Source organism: Haliotis rufescens, unplaced genomic scaffold (genome assembly GCF_023055435.1).
Source record: "Haliotis rufescens isolate VD_foot unplaced genomic scaffold, xgHalRufe1.0.p SCAF_5, whole genome shotgun sequence".
NCBI classification, from domain to species: domain Eukaryota; kingdom Metazoa; phylum Mollusca; class Gastropoda; order Lepetellida; family Haliotidae; genus Haliotis; species Haliotis rufescens.
This window is the reverse complement of record NW_025964223.1, coordinates 30,533,735-30,555,927: the sequence shown is the minus strand read 5'-3', so window position 1 is coordinate 30,555,927 and position 22,193 is coordinate 30,533,735. Positions and strand designations below refer to the sequence as shown.

At 41.6% G+C, this 22,193-nt stretch overlaps 1 protein-coding gene across 2 annotated transcripts in view; it reads right to left on the bottom strand.

Moving 5' to 3' along the window:
- Positions 1-22,193, bottom strand: part of LOC124118347 (28S ribosomal protein S15, mitochondrial-like) — a 122,240-nt gene that overhangs the window by 1,199 nt on the left and 98,848 nt on the right. For both annotated transcript variants that reach the window (XM_046480440.2, XM_046480441.2), the window contains 3 exons: positions 8,544-8,592; positions 6,801-6,885; positions 6,549-6,607 (listed from right to left, as the gene is read on the bottom strand). In XM_046480440.2, coding sequence (XP_046336396.1) covers positions 6,549-6,607; positions 6,801-6,885; positions 8,544-8,592 — 193 coding nt within the window. The remainder of the gene's footprint in view (positions 1-6,548; positions 6,608-6,800; positions 6,886-8,543; positions 8,593-22,193) is intronic.

The following is a 22,193-nucleotide window of genomic DNA, read 5'->3' as shown; positions in this document are numbered from 1 at the left end:
ATATGACCTTGACACATGAAAATAAAAAAGAAAGTGTTTACTATTAATCAATGAAAAAACAAGCAATATTTATCATTGTGTACAATTCCAAGAATACAACCTTTATTACATCATAGCCATTAATTTCTGTTGAGGCTGAGAATGACACTATAAAATTTAATAAATTTTTGTCCTTCGCAGGAAATAAAACTGCATGCACAAGGCGGGAAATCATCACTTCTTTCAACCCACAACCCTCATCAATTAGATGTAGTTAGTTGGGGAGGTAGGACAGACTAACTCCTGATGTAATAGAGGTAGTATTCTTTCGAATACCCTACCTCTATTACATCCTATCCAGTATAGACCAGAGGGACTGGTGGGATCGGTGGGATGTGGGATCGGTAGGGTGTGGCATCTAGTATCCCAAGATAGCTGGCATTTTGTTCTCATGTCACTTCCAGTACTTACTTGGCTTTCACTTGTCACTTCCGGGTCTATTCATATAACGTCACTTCTGGTTATGATGTCCCCTCTTACATACCCACCTGTTCTGAGATCATCTTTAGATGTCATTTCCAGTTCTGATGTCATCTATGACCTCACTTGTGGTTATATGTACCGTATATCGCTGTGTATAAGGCGAGTTTTTCGTACCTAAAATGAGGGGGTTAAGAAGGGGGGTCGTCTTATACACGGAGTCGAAGATCTCACGTTTTTTTCCAGGTGTGTCACTTTCAGCTTCCACTGGCTATGTCGACCAGCGTCCAACTTCTTGGCTATTATCTGACATAAACATGCCAGTCTTTGTGCAGCTGATTTAAAGTAGCATCTTTGTCAAGTTAATTTCCAGGCGTAAAGGTTGGGGTTGTTCAGGCTGCCCCAAAATATGTCGCAGAAAGTAGGTCCTCTCATTAGGAGGAGTAGTAATTTCGGAAACCATGTCCTGATGGGCCATGCCGGAGCTATATGTATCATCCTGCATTCTGTCTCTTCTATTTTCCACAGTACTCTGTCAAGGAGAGACCAAGGGGAGAATTCTTAGGCGAATATTCCCTCCCAATTCATGGATAAGGTGTTGACCTGGAGGGCTAGCAGGTCTTACATGGGGCGAATATAAACAGGCAGTATCTTGTTGAGGCAGGATGTGAACAGGTCGAGATTTGGAGAATCCCAAACTGAGGTTATCCATTCGGAATATCTCTGGATGGAGGAACATTTCCGAGAACATGATTTTGTTCTCCTAGGAAATCAATCTGCTAGTATGTTGAGCATGCCCAGTATGTGACGAGTTTCCATCCGGCAGCTCAGTGTTCCTGCCAAGGCATATAAATGTGTAACCACCTTCAACCATGTGCCCCCTTGATGCTACACTGGCGAGTTGTCTGTAGCAATCAGTACTGATGATTGGTCCTCATGAACTTGCCATGCTTAGATAGCTAGAAATATTGCTAACATTTCCAGCCTATTGTCATGTAAGTCTCTCTTGAGTAGACCCTTTCCCCTGTACTGTGGCATCTTTAATATGAGTGGGTCTTGAATGGGTTCTAACTCTGACTTGTCGGGGAAAACCAGGAAGCCCATGTGAGTTAATAGTTGGATAAGGAAGTTTTCTTGAACTGTGACTTGTCCTGGTTGGCCGATAGGAATTTGTCGATGAGGACGTTTAGTCTTACCAACAATAGATAGGCAAACCCAATGATGGTGATCCTGGTGAACAACCATGGAGTTATGGATATGCCGAATGGTAGAACATTGAACTGATACCTCTGCCCGAAGACTGCAAACCGTAGATAGATAGTAACTTGGATGGATGGGGATGTGAGGATACGCTTCCTGAATATCTTCTAGGCTGACCATCCAATCTCTTTTTCAAAGGGCGTTTCTTAATTTCTTCATAAATTTCAGAAAGATTGGTGAGTAGAATTCAGCGTGGTATCTGATTCTTCTGAGTGCTCATGACTCCATTGTCTAGAAGCTAGTGTACTGCCAAGTTGGCTTGAGCTCCCTTGGTGCCTGTCAGATGAAAACGTTGTCCTGTAGGATGAATCACCAGACTTAGTCAAAGTAGAAAATGGAGACTCCTGGAAATGGAGGTTTCAGGAGTTGACTGTGACGGCATCACAGTTGGCACACTGCATTAGACATCCTCTGACTGGACCTGGTTTACGTGTTGTATTGCATATTGGTTGTCTTAAATCAATGTCAGTTAGACAGGCAAGGTCAACAGAAGAGAGGAGAGATGTTCTGAACTGTTGCTGAATCCCTTGCGACGAGGACTGCCTTTGGGGACGCCTCTGCCTCTTCGATGCTGTGAGAAGTGATGATCTTCTTTTGAGACTCTGGTCTTGGAACAAGATGATCTATCCTTCAAGGCTGGGGCATGAAAGGATTCTCACCTTGACATCACATGTCTTCTCTTGGGAGGCTGTCGCTGCATCTGGAAGTCTGGGAATTGCTTTTTGATATTGCATGCCAAGTTGATTCTTGGAAGTTGTGGTTGGTTGCCAATATGATCGCATCCTTGATATCCTTTAGTCTAATGTTGAAGATCTGTGGAGCTGTAATAGGCTGCGACAACATGCATCTTCTCAACGACTCCAGAAGCACATGGTGAACTTGTTGGTGCAGGTGATTCCTTTGAATGGTATGAGATGATCTGCCATCCATATCAGCACTGATTGTAGATCTTCCTGCATTTTTAATATATGGTCCAAGGAGCTGTAAACAAATGCGGCTTGATGCAGGGTCATTTTGACTGATGTGTCTGAGGGAAGGTCTGAGTTCTGGTCTGTTGGACTAATGCTGGCGGCAACTCAATTGATGTACAAGCTGGTATTCAACATCTGCTTTTTGACATCCAGATCTCTGATTCTAGCTGTCTCTATGTGCATCCAAGTGTTGAGATTCTTGACAAAATCATGATGGTCATCATCGATCATAGGATGAGGCAGGAAAGGAGATTCATGTGTTTTGTAACCATTACTGCTGATAGAAGGCATCCCAAGTCTAAGGATGTAAGCAGCTGATCCATTTAGAGAGAATTCAATCTTTTTCATGATGTTCTCCATGTATGACAGTAAGGGATGAATGTGGAATTCTTCAGTTTTAGGTACTGGACAGTGGTTCATCATACCCTGCGTGCTAGCAAAGGATTCGTAGGTTGCTTCTCCTTGGTGGTGGGACGTAAAGCTGACATCAAGTGATATAATCCTTCAATGATGTCTTTGAATGAGTAGTTATTGGAGACTTCTGAAGGAGATTCCAAATCCAAGAAAGTAGCAGTGTTGGATGTGGAGCCGCACCTGCTAAGTAATCTGCGCAGGGAGGAGAAGTGATGATGTTGAGAAGTATTGTCTTGGTCATCAGATCTGTGGCTTGAGGAGCAGGAAGCATGTGTAGTATAACCGTAGTGAGAATGACGCAACATCTTTAGTCAGTGTACACTTGGCTGGAGCATGTAACAGTATGAGAAGGGGCATGCTTATGAGGTCTTGCGTAACTAGCATGAGAGTCCCTTTCAACCCGACCCGTATTATGATGGTGACTAGAGGGGGAGTAGTGTCCACCTCTATGCCAGCTGAATTGAGATGCCCATGATGCATGATCTTCCTCATGCTGTGCATGGTAAAACTGGGATCCATGAGATTCACTACGCCTTCTAATGACCCTTCTATTGTCCTTGTAATCTGCTGATTCAGTTGGGCTGTGTCCATGATAACTCATGGTAATTGCCTGTCATATTCAATCAAAGATCTGTTGGGATACTGAGGTTTTTAGAAGCAATAATTCCTCAGCTCATAATTAAAAGTATATGTCTATCATTTTTTGTCTATGATTTTATCTGTGAACTCATTTAAGTTAAAGGGGGACCATGGCATTTGGTGGAGATCAGATACTTCTACCAAGTTTAGATGGCCCACCTTACCAGACATCCTTGATGTACGCAAGTGGCGTCAGAAAACCAGAAAGGTATGTCTGCTCTTTAAATAGTGTGAGAAGGTGGGATGAGCAACAAGACTGCCCCTCAAGTGACTTGCAGTGGTGTGTATCACACCAGAAACTTGCCCCTTCTTAATATTAGCGGATGATGATTATTAATTTTTTACTTATGACTAAGTGCTTCTAGAAGAGTCAGTATTTCTGTGCCACTCTTAGAAACCTTGTCTAACATTTTGTTAGAGAGACTATTGAAATAATTGCATCTTCAAATAGGCATGCAAGTGCTCATTCTGCATGACTGGCACCTTGGATGTTGATCCCCAGTGACTTGATCTTTACCACATCCGGAGAAGACACCAGTCACAATGGGGATGAAAGCCTCATCCCACAATACATTTGTAACCAATTACTATATCGTTCTTTCTTCTTGTACCCCCGATCTGATGTGGAACAGCTCTTAGCTTTTCTGGTGAGATGAGTGGACATAATATTTTAAAATAGCAACCAAAGTGTTCAGATGTGATCAACAAAAGTCTTAATTGTTTTCATCTGGAAACACAGAAAGAAGTGATGGTTCCCCGTCTAATTTATTTATTCCGATATCATGTTATTTTAGTTGCAGCTTTACTATATATATATATTTGAAATAAATTAATAACCATAAGTGTAGCACTTCGGTACAGCTGATCGCTATTGCCAGATATTTTTTCATACGGAACAATTTGACCAATCACCATCAATGCTCCCAGGCTCGAGATAGTGAAATCTTTATGTTGACACATAATAGTCAAACTACAACAAATATGAATTTCAGCGAGTCAATGTGAGGATAAAGTCCTGTGGGATATCTGTCCATATCTGCTGGAGCATGTTTCGAAGTTCCTGGAGTGTCTGTGGAACACGTGGTTGACGTCAAAGGCGCCGATCCATCTCATCCCACATGTGCTCGATTAGTGAGAGATCAATGGAGCAAGCAGGCCAGGGGATGACATTCACGTTGTTTTGTTGAAGGGAATCCTGAACAAGTCGAGCAATATGAGGCCGGGCGTTGTCATGTTGAAAGGTAATGCCTGGGCCATGATGATGCAAAAACGGTAGAACAACAGGGCTGATGATCTCGTCGCGGTAGTGCTGTCCATTGAGATTTCCCTCTACCACTATCAAACGAGTCCTCTGCCTTGCTGTAATCCCACCCCATACCATAACGCTGCCGCCCCTGGACCGATCTTCTTCCATGACACAATGATTGACGTAACGTGCGCCTCGACATCAGTACACTCGAATCCGTCCATCACTGTGGCTGAGGTGAAAACGAGACTCGTCAGTGAATAGAACTTGTCCCCACTGCATGGCTGTCCAGCGTAGATGCTGTCTGCACCACTGTAGACGTGCTTGACAGTGGTTTCCCGTCAAAATGGGACGTCTGGCACGTCTTCTGGCGTCCATCCCTGCACATCTGAGGTGACGACGTACGGTTTGTGAAGATATTCGTCGAAGGCCAGGGATGCTTCTTGCAGTCACTGTTACTGGCTGGAATTGATTTCGTAGGTGTGTTGTTCGAATCCAGTTGTCTTGTCGATTATTGGTTACGCGTGGCCTGCCACTCCGAGGATGGTCTCTGACTGCATTCGTCTGTTGCCAACGTTGCCATAAACACCAAATGGTGTTTCTGTGGACGTTAAATTGTCTTGCAACATCACGTTGACTCGATCCTGCTTCAAGCATACCAATGGCTTGCAGACGCTCATTTTCGGACAGGCGTGGCATTTCGTAATGTTGAATAATTGCGTAATTTTGTTGTTTTTCTGAGTGGCTGTTGTCAGCACGATGCTAAACAATACATATGGAATCCCATTAACGCACATGTTTTTATACCCATTCTTGGGTTGTGAAATGCATGGGACTTGCATAAAAGTCAACTTTTGCATGGAATGCATGCTTTTCTGTAGCAGTTGCGTTTTTGTGATTTGATTCCATACATGTACTACAATATTGAAAACCAAACTTTACTTGGTTGAAAAATACACTAAAATATTGTTGTCACAGGAACTTTTGTTGTTGAGTATATATATATTCATTCTCTATCCACTAAAGTCAATAGCGGTAATATGACCGTGGCTGCTGTACATAACAGTGAGTTGTGCAATCTTCCGATCACTTCACATATGATTTCGCCGAAATGAATAGAATATATATTGAATGAAATTTTAAATAAAATTAATAAAATAGATGACAAACATCAGTCAAGATATATAATGAACTCTTTTTATAACCAGACAGTGTAATTGCATGATTAGTTTGCATACTCCAGTACAGATCGATTTATTGACATGGGATTTCTGGTGTTATGTGCTCACAGTGATGTCCTTGTGTTGGGGGGGGGGGGGGGAATCAAAACTCTTCAACCCTGTGTATAAGATGACCGCACTTGAAAGTCCCCTAATTCTAGGTAAGAAAAACTTGCCTTATACACAGCGATATATGGTATCATTCTCAGCCTAAACAGGAATTTTATGTTGTTACAGAGGTATATCCCTGTTGTTGTTTTTTGTGGAAGTTCAACATTGTGGGAGTTCCACACTCAAGTTGTCAGAATGCAAAACTACATCCTTGCTACTGTCAGTTACCTGACTGAACTTGACACAGTGTGGGATGACTGTTCGAATGTCCACTGTCAATTTGGCAACTGAAATTAGAAGTCCAACTTTGTGAAAACATTAAAGACAGCAACCCATATTCAATGCAGTGTAAAACATTAGGTGGAATGAAGTTTGATAGTTTGGGCTGAGGATGGAAAATATTCACAGGATGAATACAGTTGTTATCTTCAAGGGGCAGGGGGTGGGGGATGTGGCATAGGTTATAAGGAACTGACTTACTTCTAAGTTCAAGGTGTGCACCAGCCCCGAAAAGGTCCTCCATCCTGTCTTGTATGTCCTCCACATAATGTGCTTTCCTCTCCCTCTGTAAATATACAACAATCTCAAGACACAAGTCCACTGATTTAATAATTGACTTCTGAAGGATGATGATGATGATGATTAAGTAAGGATAAGAATTTATGGATGAACAATTTCTTTATTACAATTAAGAGCGACGTTTCAGTGTAGGTTCTAACACCGTTATCAAGCAAGTGACAAGTATATGTACAGGTACACCATGTGAGAATGACATATTTTGAACTATTTCTAGTGGCCAAACAGCAAGTAGAATGTGCTACGAAACGTTTTATTCCAGATTTGTCCATAAGAATTGAAACATATGACTTAATCATTCAAATGTAACTCATAAACACTGTGATGTCAACAGTCTTTTCAACTTTCGGTTACCAGCTGGTTACTCGTGAACATTTTCTGGCTGCTGCACATGGCAAACATGCTGCCTTCTGCGGGAAATAAATGACTTAACTGATGCTAATTAAACAAAAGAGTGAACCTGGAACAATATTCATTGTATAATAGACATATGATGAACTGGCATTACAAATTAATTGAAAATTCAACAAAATTTCTTTCGATACGGTACACATTACACATATTTCTCAAATGTAAATAATACTGGGACTGCCAGTTCATAAGCCCTGGGTTTAATTATGGATTTTGCCAACTCAATTGAGTAACACTTTATCCAAATTTAAACCCAGGGCTTAAAAAAAGAAAAAAACCTGATAGAAAGAATGAATATCCCAAGTTTAAAGGAGATTTACAGTAAACTATAAATATGTGACTACATCATTTACAAAGCATATTAAAAAATGTATCTAGAAGGAAAAAATTCTGAAGCCATTATTTGTGGCAAAAAATGTTAAAACCTACTCATATTCCAGAGACTACCGAGAGTTAATGAGCTGAGTTATCATCAGATGTCATGACATTGTAGTGTAGAGTTGACTTGCAGATGATAACTGTTTCTGTATAGTGTTTTGTAGATTACTAGCATTCACAATGGTGAGGTGAGGTGAGGTGAAATGGGGTTTAACATCACGTCCAAGATTGCACTTATATAGCGACATACATGCATGCGTGTGGCTGCTTGTACTAGTCCGGACTGATGCCGATTTATAGTGCTAGCCCACTGAGATACCATGCCGCAGTTTAACATGGATACCCCACTCAGACTCAGTATACTGACTCCGAGCCGACCAGTCCTTGTTTTAGCTCCTTAATGCCAAGCGTCAGACAGGATAACAACAAGTACCATCTTTTAACGTCTTATGGTATGATCAAACCCCAGACCTTCCACATGTTCATAATGGCATCACCTTACATACCATCGATTTAGCCCCTTAATGCCAAGCGTCAGACAGGATAACAACAAGTACCATCTTTTAACGTCTTATGGTATGATCGAACCCCAGACCTTCCACATGTTCACAATGGCATCACCTTACATACCATTGATGAAAATGTTGAATTTTTGCTCAATGACCATACACATATTCATCCATATCGATATATGCCTGTGGTTAGTAAAACAAGTCTTGTCATCAGCGAGGAAAGCGAGGAAGATCTACAGAGTGAAGACAATCAGTCTGATGTTAAGACTGCTAGTCTAGGGACCTTGTCATGTTTGACATCAAAACATCATAATCAAAATAAAATAAAGACTCCAAGGCAACTTACCCCATCTGCATACCCAACTGTGCTAAGGCGTTGAACACTTTCTGAAGCTCTGGAACAAATTTGTAATTCATGTGAAAAATTAATCAGCTACTGACTATTTTTTTGACTGCCCAGCCACAAAATTAGTAAAATCTAAATATTTTTAGGGCTCCAAGCCGAAAGGCTGTAGAGCCCTATTGTAATCGTTCGATTTATTATACTCCCCCAAAAAAGAAACGCAAAAGGGATAAAAATGGTTACTGAAATAGTATTATAGATGATGTTGGTGTTTTTAGGAAAGATTTGGGAGATGTAGTGTTATGGGTACAAAATGCCATGAAGAATGAGATGGAAATTTGATTCAGATGTTTTCAGGGAGAAAAACATGCAAAATTGACCAAAACGCAGCCAAGTGCTAACCATGTCACCAAAACACACCCATTCACTGCACGTGTAACATGCTTCCATAGGCATTAAAAGCGCAGGGTTTTCACTCGAGTGGCAATTGTTGTTGACACACACTTTAATGCAGAACAATGCCAAGACTTATCGAAGCAGAGAGAAACAACGCAATAGGCAGATTGGAAGCTGGTAATTCACGATCTGCAGTAGCCAGGGTGTTTAACGTGTCGCCAAGCAATAACAAGACTGTGGGACCGATGTCAAAATCAAGGAACAACACGTGACCGTCCCAGATCAGGTAGACCACGAGTGACAACCAGGGGGTAGGACCGATACATCCGGTTACGTTATCTCCGGGACAGAGTCACAACCGCATCATCCAAGGCATCCAACATTCCGGGTATGCGAAGGATATCAGCCCAAACAGTTAGGAACCGATTACGAGAAGCAGGACTTAGGGCAAGACGTCCCCTTCGTTGGGTCGTTTTAACAGCACAGCACCGTCAAAATCGACGTCAGTGGTGTCAAGCACACAGGGTATGGCAGCAACTTCGTTGGAGGAGGGTGTGGTTCAGCGACGAATCCTGTTTCCGGCTGTATCGTTCAGATGGAAGAACTCGTGTGTACCGACTCTGGAAAAATCAGAGGTCAACTGGTCCGCCATCCAATCTTGTACCTGGTTAAGGCCTTAATGAGAGTTAAGCTCCAAAGTTGTTGAATCAAGTGATAAGAGCTGAGCCTGCCGAAGAGTCCGAGCCATAGTCGTATGATCGATGTTATGGAGAGCGACTACAGGATTGGCGTCTAGAATGGGATGATCTAGGGGTGTAGCTGCGTGAGTGAGACCAACGAAATGAAGTGGTGTCCTCTAAAGAAACCAACGGCGGATGACTGGTGGTCATCGTGATTGGTGATGATGGACTGTGCATGTGTTGCATAAGTGGACTAATTAACACAGGAGCAGAGGTTGAAGGCACTAGAGGCGCCGGGACTGGTGGTATAATTGGGGGCGCCATGTGCATCGATGGACTGCATCCAGTAAACCCAGGCGGGGTCCAAATACATAGTTGCAAACAAGCTGAAACCATGAGGAAAGATGTGGAGATATTAGGCGTGCCGGCGCCAGGATGCAGATGACACAGAGGTAATTGTGGATGCAGTCACGGCGAGGTGTGAAAGCATTAGACAATGGTGGTGAGGAGAGGGATTGTTCCATCAGTGAAGATTGCGGCATTGTTAGAGATAAAACCTCTGTGTCATTGTGATCGGCTATCTCCAAGATCTGAGAAGTGTCCCTGTGGTCAGCCATCTGCAGACACCTTGGTTGTATCTTTTTCTTAAGACTTTAATGTAAATAGCAAACTCACTAGGTGAGAGACTGCGACAAAAATCACCTCAACGACGAGGATGAATGCAAAACACAACACTAATATAAAAAAGATACATAATTCATTAGAATATACAAACATGTAAACAAAGAGACAAAGGGCATGGCATTGTAGCTCAAAACTTTGGAAAACTTGGCGAGATCAATGACGAGGTAAAGAGTATAATCATAAACTTATAACAGGCCCTTGATAATAAGGTATGTAGTACATGAAACAAGGGCTAAGATAGACTCTGAATTATCAAAGCACAAGACATGTAAACAAGACAGCGTGGCAAAACAAGATGACTGAAGGTATTACATGACCCAGTGACCACAGCTGTGTTTAAGCAATCCGTTCAGGGTTTCTAGACCTCAAATACACTGTTTTTTAAACACCTGTAACTCCGCTACCACTGTGTGTGTATATGTAGACTATGATTCTAGATTGTCATATCTACTTGTAGCCACATAGCTTTGAAGTCTACGGAGAGAAAATAACACATAATTCATGCATAACAACATCTCTTAACCTATTGTTCCTCAGCAGATCATCAAATAACTGTCAGAATTGGCACTTTTTAGTATTTACATATGCAAATCGATATTGAAAGGCATCCACAAATCCCAGGTTTGACTTCCATGTTTTCTACATACACTAAACTGTGATCTGACATGATTTGGTTTGTGTCATTTTGTGGTGTGACAAAAATAGAGTTTCTAAGACACTTCTGTGGGATCAGAAATTAACTTTTGAACTCGGTTATGCACAGAAAACATTGAAATTTGTATTATATGTCATCATCGCACGTTTTGTTCTTGGGTGTATGTTAAAAGATTGCTGAAAGCAGCAATGGCAGGCTCAAAGTGACACACGTGTACAAACGTATGCAAAAATATTAATGGCATTGATACAAGCAAACCATTTGGGGATTCAAACATGGTCGCAGTGTTCTGAATGGGTTTAGAAAATATGTACCCTTCTTATGTCAATAATCTTTACCTTTCATAAAGTTTGAAATAGCCCTTAACTTTCACCCATAATATTTCAGTGGGGAACCAAACTAAAATATATCATCGTACATTTGCTTTGTCAGTGCCTTATTTGCTTGTGGTAGAGTGGTATATACTCTGAAATTATCACTGTCAATAGACTTTGAATGATTTTTACAGTGAACATACTTCAGGTTTTATGCCATATACATCAAGTTTGTATGTTGTTATTTTATCAATGGGATTAGAATCTTTAAAACAAACAAAAGCTTCCTCTTTGTTTCTATCTTTAAATAATGAAAAATAAGCAAAGCATGCCTGTCTAAATGGCTCATTGGTGTTACCATTTGCTTTATTGGGTGGGTATAAGAGTTATCCATATTTATGTAGAAAGAAGGTAAATGAATGGTCCCTTATTATATCAATTCCTGTCTTCCATGGAGAAATTCGTCAACTCAAGAAAAAGTTATTCAAATTGGAAAAAGGTAACACCAAGCACCACCATATGAAAGTTCCATGTCTTTGGTGTAACCTTGTTATAAAGAAAGCTATTTCATTTACAAAACATCGATCTTACATGCATAATAGAAGAGTTAAATGCACTGATAATGAATGTTGTCGGTTACTGTACAGGGAGCAGTCATTTGCATTTTTATTTCATGTTGAATGAAAATATGTCTTTGGTGTTACTGTCCTTGGTGTTACCTGAATCATGACAAAATGTCTTTGGACATTACAACTCTTAAATCATATTGACACTTGAATTTGTATTGTTATGAAAATATTCTACCTTTGGGATAGATGAAGCTAAATGTCTTTGGTGTTACGTAATATGTCCTTAATGTTACCACAAGTCAGTAAATAATAATTTGAAGTTCATGGGTAAAACATGTCTTATGCCATTGTAATTACAACTCTTAACTCAAATTAACATTTAAGTTTATGATTACTGAGGTTCTTTTATGATCACTAAATGTCTTTGGTGTTACTTACCGTATTCAACGTAATAAGCGCCCAGGGCACTCTCAAAATTAGAAATAGGGGCTCTTATTAGAATATAATTTTGGTAAGAAAAAAACAGAGTTGAAAGAATGTAAATTTCGTGGTTTATGCTGACAGCCTGAAATGATACAAAAGAAGAATCTGTGTGTATTACCGTATTTTCTTGAGTATAGTGCGCACTTTTTTTCGAAAAAACATAGCTGTGTAGAAGGGGGTGCGCATTATACACGAATTATGAGTTTGGATGTTTTTTTTCCCCATGGAAAGACATTACCGTGAGCATGAAACACCGGGAATACCATGTCAACAAATCCATACTGAAGTACGCAAAATAATTATGTAATTACACTGTCTGGCTATAAAAAGTGTTCTTTCTATATCTGGACTTATGTTTGTAACTTATTTCATTGATTTTATTCAAAATTCCTTATAATATTGTTTTTATTAATTTCGGCGAAATCGTGTGTGAAGCGATCGGAAGATCGCACAACTCACCGTTATTAACAGCAACCACGGTCAGAATACCGCTATTGACGCCTTGAAACAAACTTTAGTTGACAGAGAATGGATACATATATCATAAATGACATACTTTGACTCGTTAAAAGTCATATTTGTTTTTGTTTGACGATTCTATGTCAACATGAAATTCTCGCGATCACGTGATCACGTGCGCGTGAGCCTTGACGGTGACTGGTGAGACATGTTCCATGTAAAAAATAATACCCGGGAATAGCGATCAGCTGCTTCGCTTAGGGTTATTATTATTTTAAATATGTTTATTAAAGGTTGCATATAATTAAGAAAATAATGAAATATATTATTCCTGATAAATAAAATAGTTTCAGATACAATTGTTGCCGATCCTTGCATTAAAAATCTTATAAAGTTATATCACTGGGTGTGTCTTGACCGAATCACCGGTCGATTCCAAGAAAACGTGTGTACAGCTGATTGCTGTTTCCAGCTTAGTTTACGAGAAAATACGCAAGGTAATCTTAATCCCTAAATATAAAACAATGCCTAGCAGAACAATAAATTCTATTTAAACGGTAAATAAACATGTCTGGTGATTTTTTATCTCAAATTTCGAATTTGTACTGACGAAGTTTCTCAGCACCCGTTCGTTTGCCGGACTTCGCTGAAAGGGTACGGTGTAAAAAATTTCTGCGCATAATATTCAAATTTCTTTTTTTTCCAAAATATTGAACCCGCTAGAGGGGGGTGAGCATTATACATGGGTGCGCACTATACTCAAGAAAATACGGTATACATGATAGATATATTTTCCAGAATTTAATTGCCCATAAATAAGGGTGCATATAACACATGAGTGCGTATTATACACAAATAAATAAGTCTTGTGTACATTGATCAATCGGAAAGGGATGCTAATTGGGATTGTTCACTAGCTTATATATTAGCAAATATCGCCGTGGGCGCTTTTTAGAGCGGGGCGCTTATTAAGTCGAATACGGTAATGTGTTGTTACCACAAGTTAGCAGTATTAACTTCAAAGTAAATGTGAAACAAAAATGTCTGATGCCATTGCAAATATGCAACACCAACTATACTGCATCGTTTCCTCATAGAATATTGTGACGTGACAGAAAAGTTGTAAGAGTAATGCTAATGTCCTTTGGTGTAACCGTTTTGTCTTTGATGTTACCAGAGGAAATTCTGAAAATTATTCAGGTAAACACACATTGCACAGCTTGATTTTCAATAAGCACAAAGAACATGTACAATAAACAAAGAATATTAAAATTATATCAATCATTTTGGCAGTGTGTGGGACACAGAGAAAAGAAAATTATCAATATCTTGGTATTTCTCCCAAAGAGTGATGAACCAGGCTTTAAGAAGATGCTGTTCCAACTGGTTGTGCAGCTAACACTATCACACAGCTCCCATATGATCCCGGAAGCGGTGACATCACTGAACAGCACATTGCTGCTGTAACAGCATAACTGAAGGCATCAAGGGGAGGTAGCTCAGCAAAGGGTGGGCCAATTCAGATGAGTAATGCAGGATAAGTATACAAAAACAAGTGCAAAAGTGAGTGTGGCTCACTAATACCCCCGACCCGCCTAGTGTGTCAAATTAAATAGCTAGGATAGGGTTAGGGTTTGAAAAATTCATTAAAAAAATGGAAAATTAATAAAAACAATATTTTTCTTTTGACTGCACCCCTTCATATGACACATATTATATGTACTAAGTAAGAGTGAATCCACTGAATAGTTTAAGAGAAATCGCGCGGACAAAGTTTTCAGACGGACGTTAGGGTTTGAAAAATTCATAAAAAAATGGAAAATTAATAAAAACAATATTTTTCTTTTGACTGCACCCCTTCATATGACACAGATTATATGTACTAAGTTTGAGATGAATCCACTGAATAGTTTAAGAGAAATCGCCTGGACAAAGTTTTCAGACGGAAGTTAGGGTTTGAAAAATTCATAAAAAAATGGAAAATTAATAAAAAAAAATTTTTCTTTTGACTGCACCCCTTCATATGACACATATTATATGTACTAAGTTGGAGTGAATCCACTGAATAGTTTAAGAGAAATCGCGCAGACAAAGTTTTCAGATGGACGGAACCTTGATATAACTATATACCCCCGACATTTTGTCGGGGGTATTAAAAAAAATATCGAGAATTTTATTAGATTTCCTAACTCATCCTGCATTACTCCTTAATGCATCTGCATCTGACAGTACAGAGGAGGGCTCTCTATAAACAGCATGCAACAGCAACAGCGATGTCCGATAGGTTGGCTCTGGACATTTGGAAGCATCAGTCTGTGGAGGCCTTCCACGTCTTCAAGGGCAACATCTCGCAGGTAGTGGCTGGTGAAGATGGTGCCTGAGGGCCAGAAGCAGCCTTCCATGATTCCTCGTATAGAGCAGTTTCTATGTAGTGTTATGGTGGAGGCGACTGCCCCGATCTCTTGAGGGTTGTTGGCTCTCGGAGGATCCAATCCCGCAGCCTCGTAGGCCTGAAGGATGAGGGCACTAAGCCACAGAGTGAACATATTGAGTGAACTTCCGCCTGCGATGTCTGAGCTATCGGTTTGAAGAAGCGACAACTTTTTCCCCAACGATTCTAGGAGCGTCGGATGAAACATCGCTGGCCCGTACCAACATAGTAGGAGCTCTTGTTCATCATCCCAACTATCGAAGATAGAGGCGGGATGGTGAAGGTTCCTTCCGGCTGTCCTGGGAGTTGATTCTCTGCAATGAAGTCCCAGCACAACCAAAGATGAACAGCTGCGCTCAAATCTGGCACAAGTGATGTCTAGTGCATGTACACGCCGAAGACCCGGGTTCGATTCCCGACATGGGTACAATGTGTGAAGCCCATTTCTGGTGTCCCCCGCCGTGATATTGCTGGAATATTGCTAAAAGCGGCGTAAAACCATACTCACTCACTCTAGTGCATGTATCTCACTCAGACATGCCTCTGTCGCTAGAGCCAAAAGAAATATGGTCTTTTTGGTGAGGTTGTAATATGACGCTGAGTGAAGTGGTGCAAACGGCGCACCTATCAGCAGAGTCAGGGGCCAAAGAAATTCCAAATGGGAGGACAGCCCACTGACTCCGAAGAAGAAGCGGAGAAATTTCCTTTCACTGGGGTTGGACGGTAAATGGAGGTACCGTATATCGCTGTGTATAAGGCGACCCCACGTATAAGACAACCCCCTGTACAGGCCTTCGAAATCAACCCAAAATCCTATACTCCGTGTATAAGGCGACCTGGAATGAAACACATCACAAGTGCGCGCACAAACCTTAATAATAAAAAAAATATGTTTATCTTGCGTTGTTTTTTTCTACGATGACTGGTCGCGTGTGTAACTCCAGCACATGTCGCCATTTTGTGTTTACACGGTGCAACACCAAATTGGTACCCGTAAAATAAAATTCATTTATGAAGTAATAACATAACAACATATTTCAAGTTATGAGCCATTTATTTACGTACGCCCATTTTTCTTAATTTAATTAAGTCACATATTTGTTTAATACCGATTCATCATTCAGAATAATTGAGAAGCATACACACATCATTCAGAATATAAATACATACATAAAAAAATCATACAGGTATTTTCCTGGCTTATATACACTTTCATCAGAACAGAACAGATCACAGATCTGCCTCGGTGAACCCATCGAATTCCGAGTCGGATTCTTCGGCACAGAGAATGTCCCATGCTGTTGAATCGGTTCTGTTGTCGTAGTAGTTGTTCAATTCATCCTCAAAATCATCAGGGATGTCTGCAACTATTTCTGTTGTGTCGGATCTCCCGGATTCTGTATGGACGAGATCTTCATATAAACAATCGTCCTCCGATCCGTCCAAAGCATTGGCGATCCCACATTTAAGAAAACTGCGTTTCACCATGTCCGTTGGTATGTCCGTCCACGCGGTCTTCACCCATTCTGCAACAACTCCTAGCGGTGCTTTTCTTTGTTTATTTGTTTTTGTATACGTGTGGTCGCCATTGATCATCCAAGTATTCCACGCACTCCTTACGTTGGCCTTGAACGGTTTGTTGAGGCAGACGTCGAGTGGCTGTAACAGGGAGGTGCATCCACCGGGGATCACGGCCTGACGTGTTTTGGTGTCGACCAACTTCTTTTTCACTGCTTCGCACAAATGGGCACGAAACATATCCCACACAAGCAGGGACTTGCATCATCTGGCAGCACCTGGTCGCTTCATCCATACGTTCTCGAGCCACTTGAGTACAAGAGACTTATCCATCCATCCTTTCTCCTGCACCGTGACGTACACGCCTCTTGGGAACTTGTCCTTCGGCATAGTTTTCCGTTTGAAAATAAGCATTGGGTCCAGTTTGGTCCCATCGGCCATGCAGGTTAAGACCACCGTGAAGTGTTGCTTCTCGGCCCCACATGTGCGAACTGTCACCGTCGAAGTCCCCTTGGTGTCGATGGTTCTGGATCCTGGCATGTCGAAATTCAGGGGAGTCTCGTCCATATTGCCGAGCTGGCTTAAATCGTAGTCTACCTTCTTTCGCTCACGGATCACAAATTGATGGAAAAAACCCACTTTGGTTTCCACTTCAGCAGGAAGTTTCTGTGCAATGTGTGTTTTCTGCCTCAGCGCTAGGTTGTGTCGCCTTAAGAAGCGCGAACACCAGTTTCCCGAAGCCTTGAATGATTTCGGGAGATCCATGTCTTTCCTAGTACGGTAAACATGGAGTGCTCGCTGTCGAATCATCATGCGTGTGACGATGCACGCTGACTGTCGCAACTCTCCGATCCACTGGAAAAGAATATCTTCCAGTGGCTTGTATGGCGTCTCAGATCCTCGTCTGGCCTTCTTCGTCTTTGGCAGCTCCTCAAGAGACGGCTTCGCTGTCCTCCATTTCCTTACCATTGATTCATTCACTGAAAACTCACGTGCAGCAGCACTGTTGTTTGTACTTTCAGCATAGGAAACCACCTTAAGCTTGAAAGCAGCGTCGTAGGCGAATCGTTTTCTCTTGGAATTCATGATGAAGAATGTCAAGTCAACGAATAACGAATTATTTATACCCATCCATGGCCTACTCAAATACTCAACCATCCATAATCCCTTAAATCTACTACACGGCTTCCCTCCGACTATGAAAAGAAACAATGGGTTTGATCTTTGGTGAGATAATGGGAGTAATTTAATCGCCAATTAACTATGTTGTATCTAACTAGGCTTATGTTTGCGTCACATTCAGCGTGTTTATTCAACATTCACTTATACACACCGTCTCCAACAGTTGTTAATACAACTGTAAAAACAACGGGAATTGATTTCAGCTTCACCGGTTATCACATGTTAGGTCACATGTGCAATATGCAAATGCTTACCGGTACTTCCGGCTCTCTACTCACGGATGTTGATTGTTTTACCGTGTCAGCTGGCTTGACATTCTGCATCGAGGCGAGGGTCATTTCAACTTTATTTGCAGAAAATATTCAACTTTATTCAAGGAAAATAGATACAAATCATGTTTATGTATGGAAATAGTTATTTGAACAGTTATTTAGGACGAAATGCGAAGTTTTATTGTCAAATGCTGGGCTGGCTATCGAACGCTGGTCGACATCGCCAATGGAAGCTGAAAGTGACACACCTGGAAAAAAACGTGAGATCTTCGACTCCGTGTATAAGACGACCCCCCTTCTTAACCCCCTCATTTTAGGTACGAAAAACTCGCCTTATACACAGCGATATACGGTACGTGTCCTTGATGTCAAGGCTGATTAAGGCGTCTCAGGCCTGGATCTTGGATCTGCGTAGCCTGAGTGTGGACATCCGAAAGTACATTGGACAGTCCAGGTAGTGCTTGTTGAATGTAGCCAAGTTGTGGATCATTCAATATTGGTCCGAGTTCTTTTTGGAGACGAGGAATATCAGTGAGTAAAAGCCTGGTGTAAATGCTGGCGTGTACGATAACTATGGCCTCTTTGGCAAGCAGCGTTTGGTGCGCGGAAGCTGCTGTTGTGTAGAGGGGTCAGTGTCGGCTAGGGGGGACGCCATCAAGGGCGGGTCGTCTTTCAGAGTGAGTTGGTACCCTCGGTGCAGTATGTTTATGATGTGTGGGTCCCCCAGGATGTCCCATTTCTGCCAGTAGCACCCTAATCTCCCACCTACAGGGGTCTCGACAACTTTAACAGCTGGGGGTGGGAGTTCCCAGTCGCTGGCGTCTGTCGCATCAATACTTTTACTTTCAGTCCCCACTCCTGCCCTGAGAACGGTCACGACGTGGCTGGTAGGTACTAGAAGTCTTGCCTTTGCTTTGGCCTCTGCCCCGAAAAGCCATGGTATCACGGCGTTGTTTTGGCTGGAGGGAGTTTCTCCTAGGCAGATAGGTGTCCAATCTAGAAGGCTTGGGAGCACTGGCTTGAGACACATGCACCAGGGACTTGAGGGCAGTCCCATCTGGCATAAGCGGAGACATGAGCATGTGTGGTGGATACCTGGCTGTTGAAGAAGGAAGTAGAAGACCAGCTTGGCAAAGTAGATCCCTCTTAAACTCTGTGTCCCACTCAGTAGGTGCTAAATAGCCAAGAAGACGAGTGCTAGCGAATTTGGCTAATTCCCCTCTCACATGGGCCCTCATGTAATCAATCTGGTGCTGTTTGTATGCCATGATCGTGGTCCTCTAATGGATCGTCAGATTTCAGTTTCAACAAAAGCCAGCCAATTGTCTGGGACACGGATGGTGGTAGAGATGTTGGAACCGGTCATCCGGTTGAGGTACTCATCCAAGATGCGATGTCCAAGGCGTGGATAGGAATACCTTCCTTCCTATATTTAGGTGCCTTGAAGGACGGTGCCAATGAGAGCTTGGCAAAGTCCTCGTCTAAGACCGTGACTATGTCCTTAATCATAGGGTCAGGAGGGACGGGTGTGGAAGGAGACTATATAGCGTCCATTCTGTTTACGTCAGAGCCAGGGGAGGGTGCCACAGCCGCCACACAATCCACCAACCAGTCTTGAACCTGGCTGAGGCCAAGGTGAGAGTCACTATCAGCGAGGGATCCCTCATAAGATGGGATGAAGGAGCCTTTCGAGGAGTCTGAATGGTAGTCTCTACGGTGTCAGACCGGAGAACAACTACGGGAGCTATGCCTAGATAGGAAGGACTTACTCCTACAACACCTTGAGGCAGGAGAGGTCAAGCTGAAGGAGGATGAAGTGCGTATCATAGTGGCACCACCGAGGTCCACTGGAGGCGCTGTATGAAGCACCAAAGGCGTAACAGAGGCTGGAGGCTCTGATTAGACTAGAGGCACCAGAGGGTCTGAGAGCATAGGTATGGCCGTGAACCTAGGTATGGGTTGCTGGAACATTGACTGCAAGATGTGGAACCAAGACGAGTCCATGTAGGGCGTCTGAGGCGGCTGGAGAGGCACAGAGAGGAAGGTTGACTGTCCAAATCCCACGACGCCTGAAGTGTCGTGGAGAGCTGGTAAGAGGCAGGTAGAGAGGGGCTCAAATTAGTCAGCGTCATGCATGCCATTGCCGCATTTACACCTAGAAGTCTTGGCGCAGATGGTGGTCCCACCCTGACTTCTTCTAATGACACATGCTACAAAGGTGAATGTATCTGTAATGATAACAATACCAAGTTTATGCAAGCAAAACAAAAACCTCCAGTTTTAGGGCAAGTTTAGATTTGAGGTGAAGATTTGAAGTGCTATGAGGGAAGTCTTAAACGGACTATAGAAATATGCGAATGTGACTCTGTTATAATAATAACAAGCATGAAATAGTCATATCTACCACTAATATGACATGTCCAGTTGTGTGCAAGCCATTAGCCCCCATAAACTGTGTTCAATGGACCTTTTTGTAAATGGCCTAATTGCAGCACTAAAAAGGTTATTACAAGTGTTTCTTGCCATCTGCAGTTTATGATAGAATATGTGAACTGTATTTGTGATGAGTTGTGTTATTACTTAAATAATAATCAGAGAAGTAAAGGAGTTCTTTCTTTACTTCGAGATCATTGAGAGCAGGGGTTATCATGACCATGAGGTGTGCTGAGAAGTACAGCACCAATCATCTGATGATCTGAGTAGTAGACTGGAGTCTGGCATGCTACAACACTGGCATGATCAGTAAACAACAAGTCCAGTGTAGCTCCAAGACAGTGAGTTGGAGAGTTAATGAGTTGAGTCATTTTCTGCACTTTATAATGACAATTCAACACAAAAATTGCAACAATGATTTAATACCTGAGACACATTCAATATAACACATACCTGACAAAGTTTGGCGTAAGGGGATTCTCACTGCAAACATGTGACTAGAAAGCTATTGGTACATGTACATGACTGAGCATCAGTCATGCCCAGCTAGGGATTGATTCGCCTTGCACAACTGACAACCTTCCCAAGCATTGGGTATAAACACAGGAGAATCGACTACATGTACCTGAATTATGTGTACCTGACTGAGCATCGGTCAGGCCCAAGCTGTTGGGATCAATTGTCGAGAGTGATACATAGAATACAAAGGTTTCGACAATTAACTACACATCTATCATTCTACACTACAGATAGAACGCATTGGATGCTAAATACCATGGAGATCCAGCCTGACCTGTGTTTTGACAACAGGCATTCAATGCATCCCATCCTAATGACTGCAGGGGTAAATATACCCCGACTGCAAATACAAAAAATTGAATACAACAGTGAGAATCCAGAAAGAAAAATAAGAGTGCAACAAGGATAAACATGGACGTTAGTTGGGGATGGAGGTGGGATTGCTTGTCATTGTTTATGAAACCTGAACAAGATGGCTGACCTTGAATCATTGTTGCGCATGCTCGTACTTTGGCATGCTGGAAAATTGCTATAAGTTACTATAAATAGCATCAAGCATGATACATGTATGTATTACTGACGTTTGTCTTACTGTAGATTCTTATAATAATATTAATACATAACCGGGTGGTTAGTGTTACCCTTATCTGGTAATAAACTGCAAGAAGATTGTCTTCTGGCTATTAATGTTGACTTTATGTTTACCTTATAATAAAAACCATAGAATATAATTAATGACGTGCCAATACCAAACGCTGTTGAAATTAATACATTATAATATATTGTATGCTACATTGAACTTGGAAAATATGAGAAAATAACGACATAGCAGTTTTAAGTAATCAATATAAGCTCCCTCAATATATACTCTTCAAAAAAAGAAACTTGACATAGATGTAAAACCACTTTTTGCCAAATATCTAAAATAATTACATTAAATGAGAACCAAATAAGTCAAACAGAAAGATGATGTGTCTATGATACGTGAAAACACATGCAAAGCACAAAAACGTAGCGTTTGGGGATCAATTTTACAGCTTCATCCAAACGCAACAGCC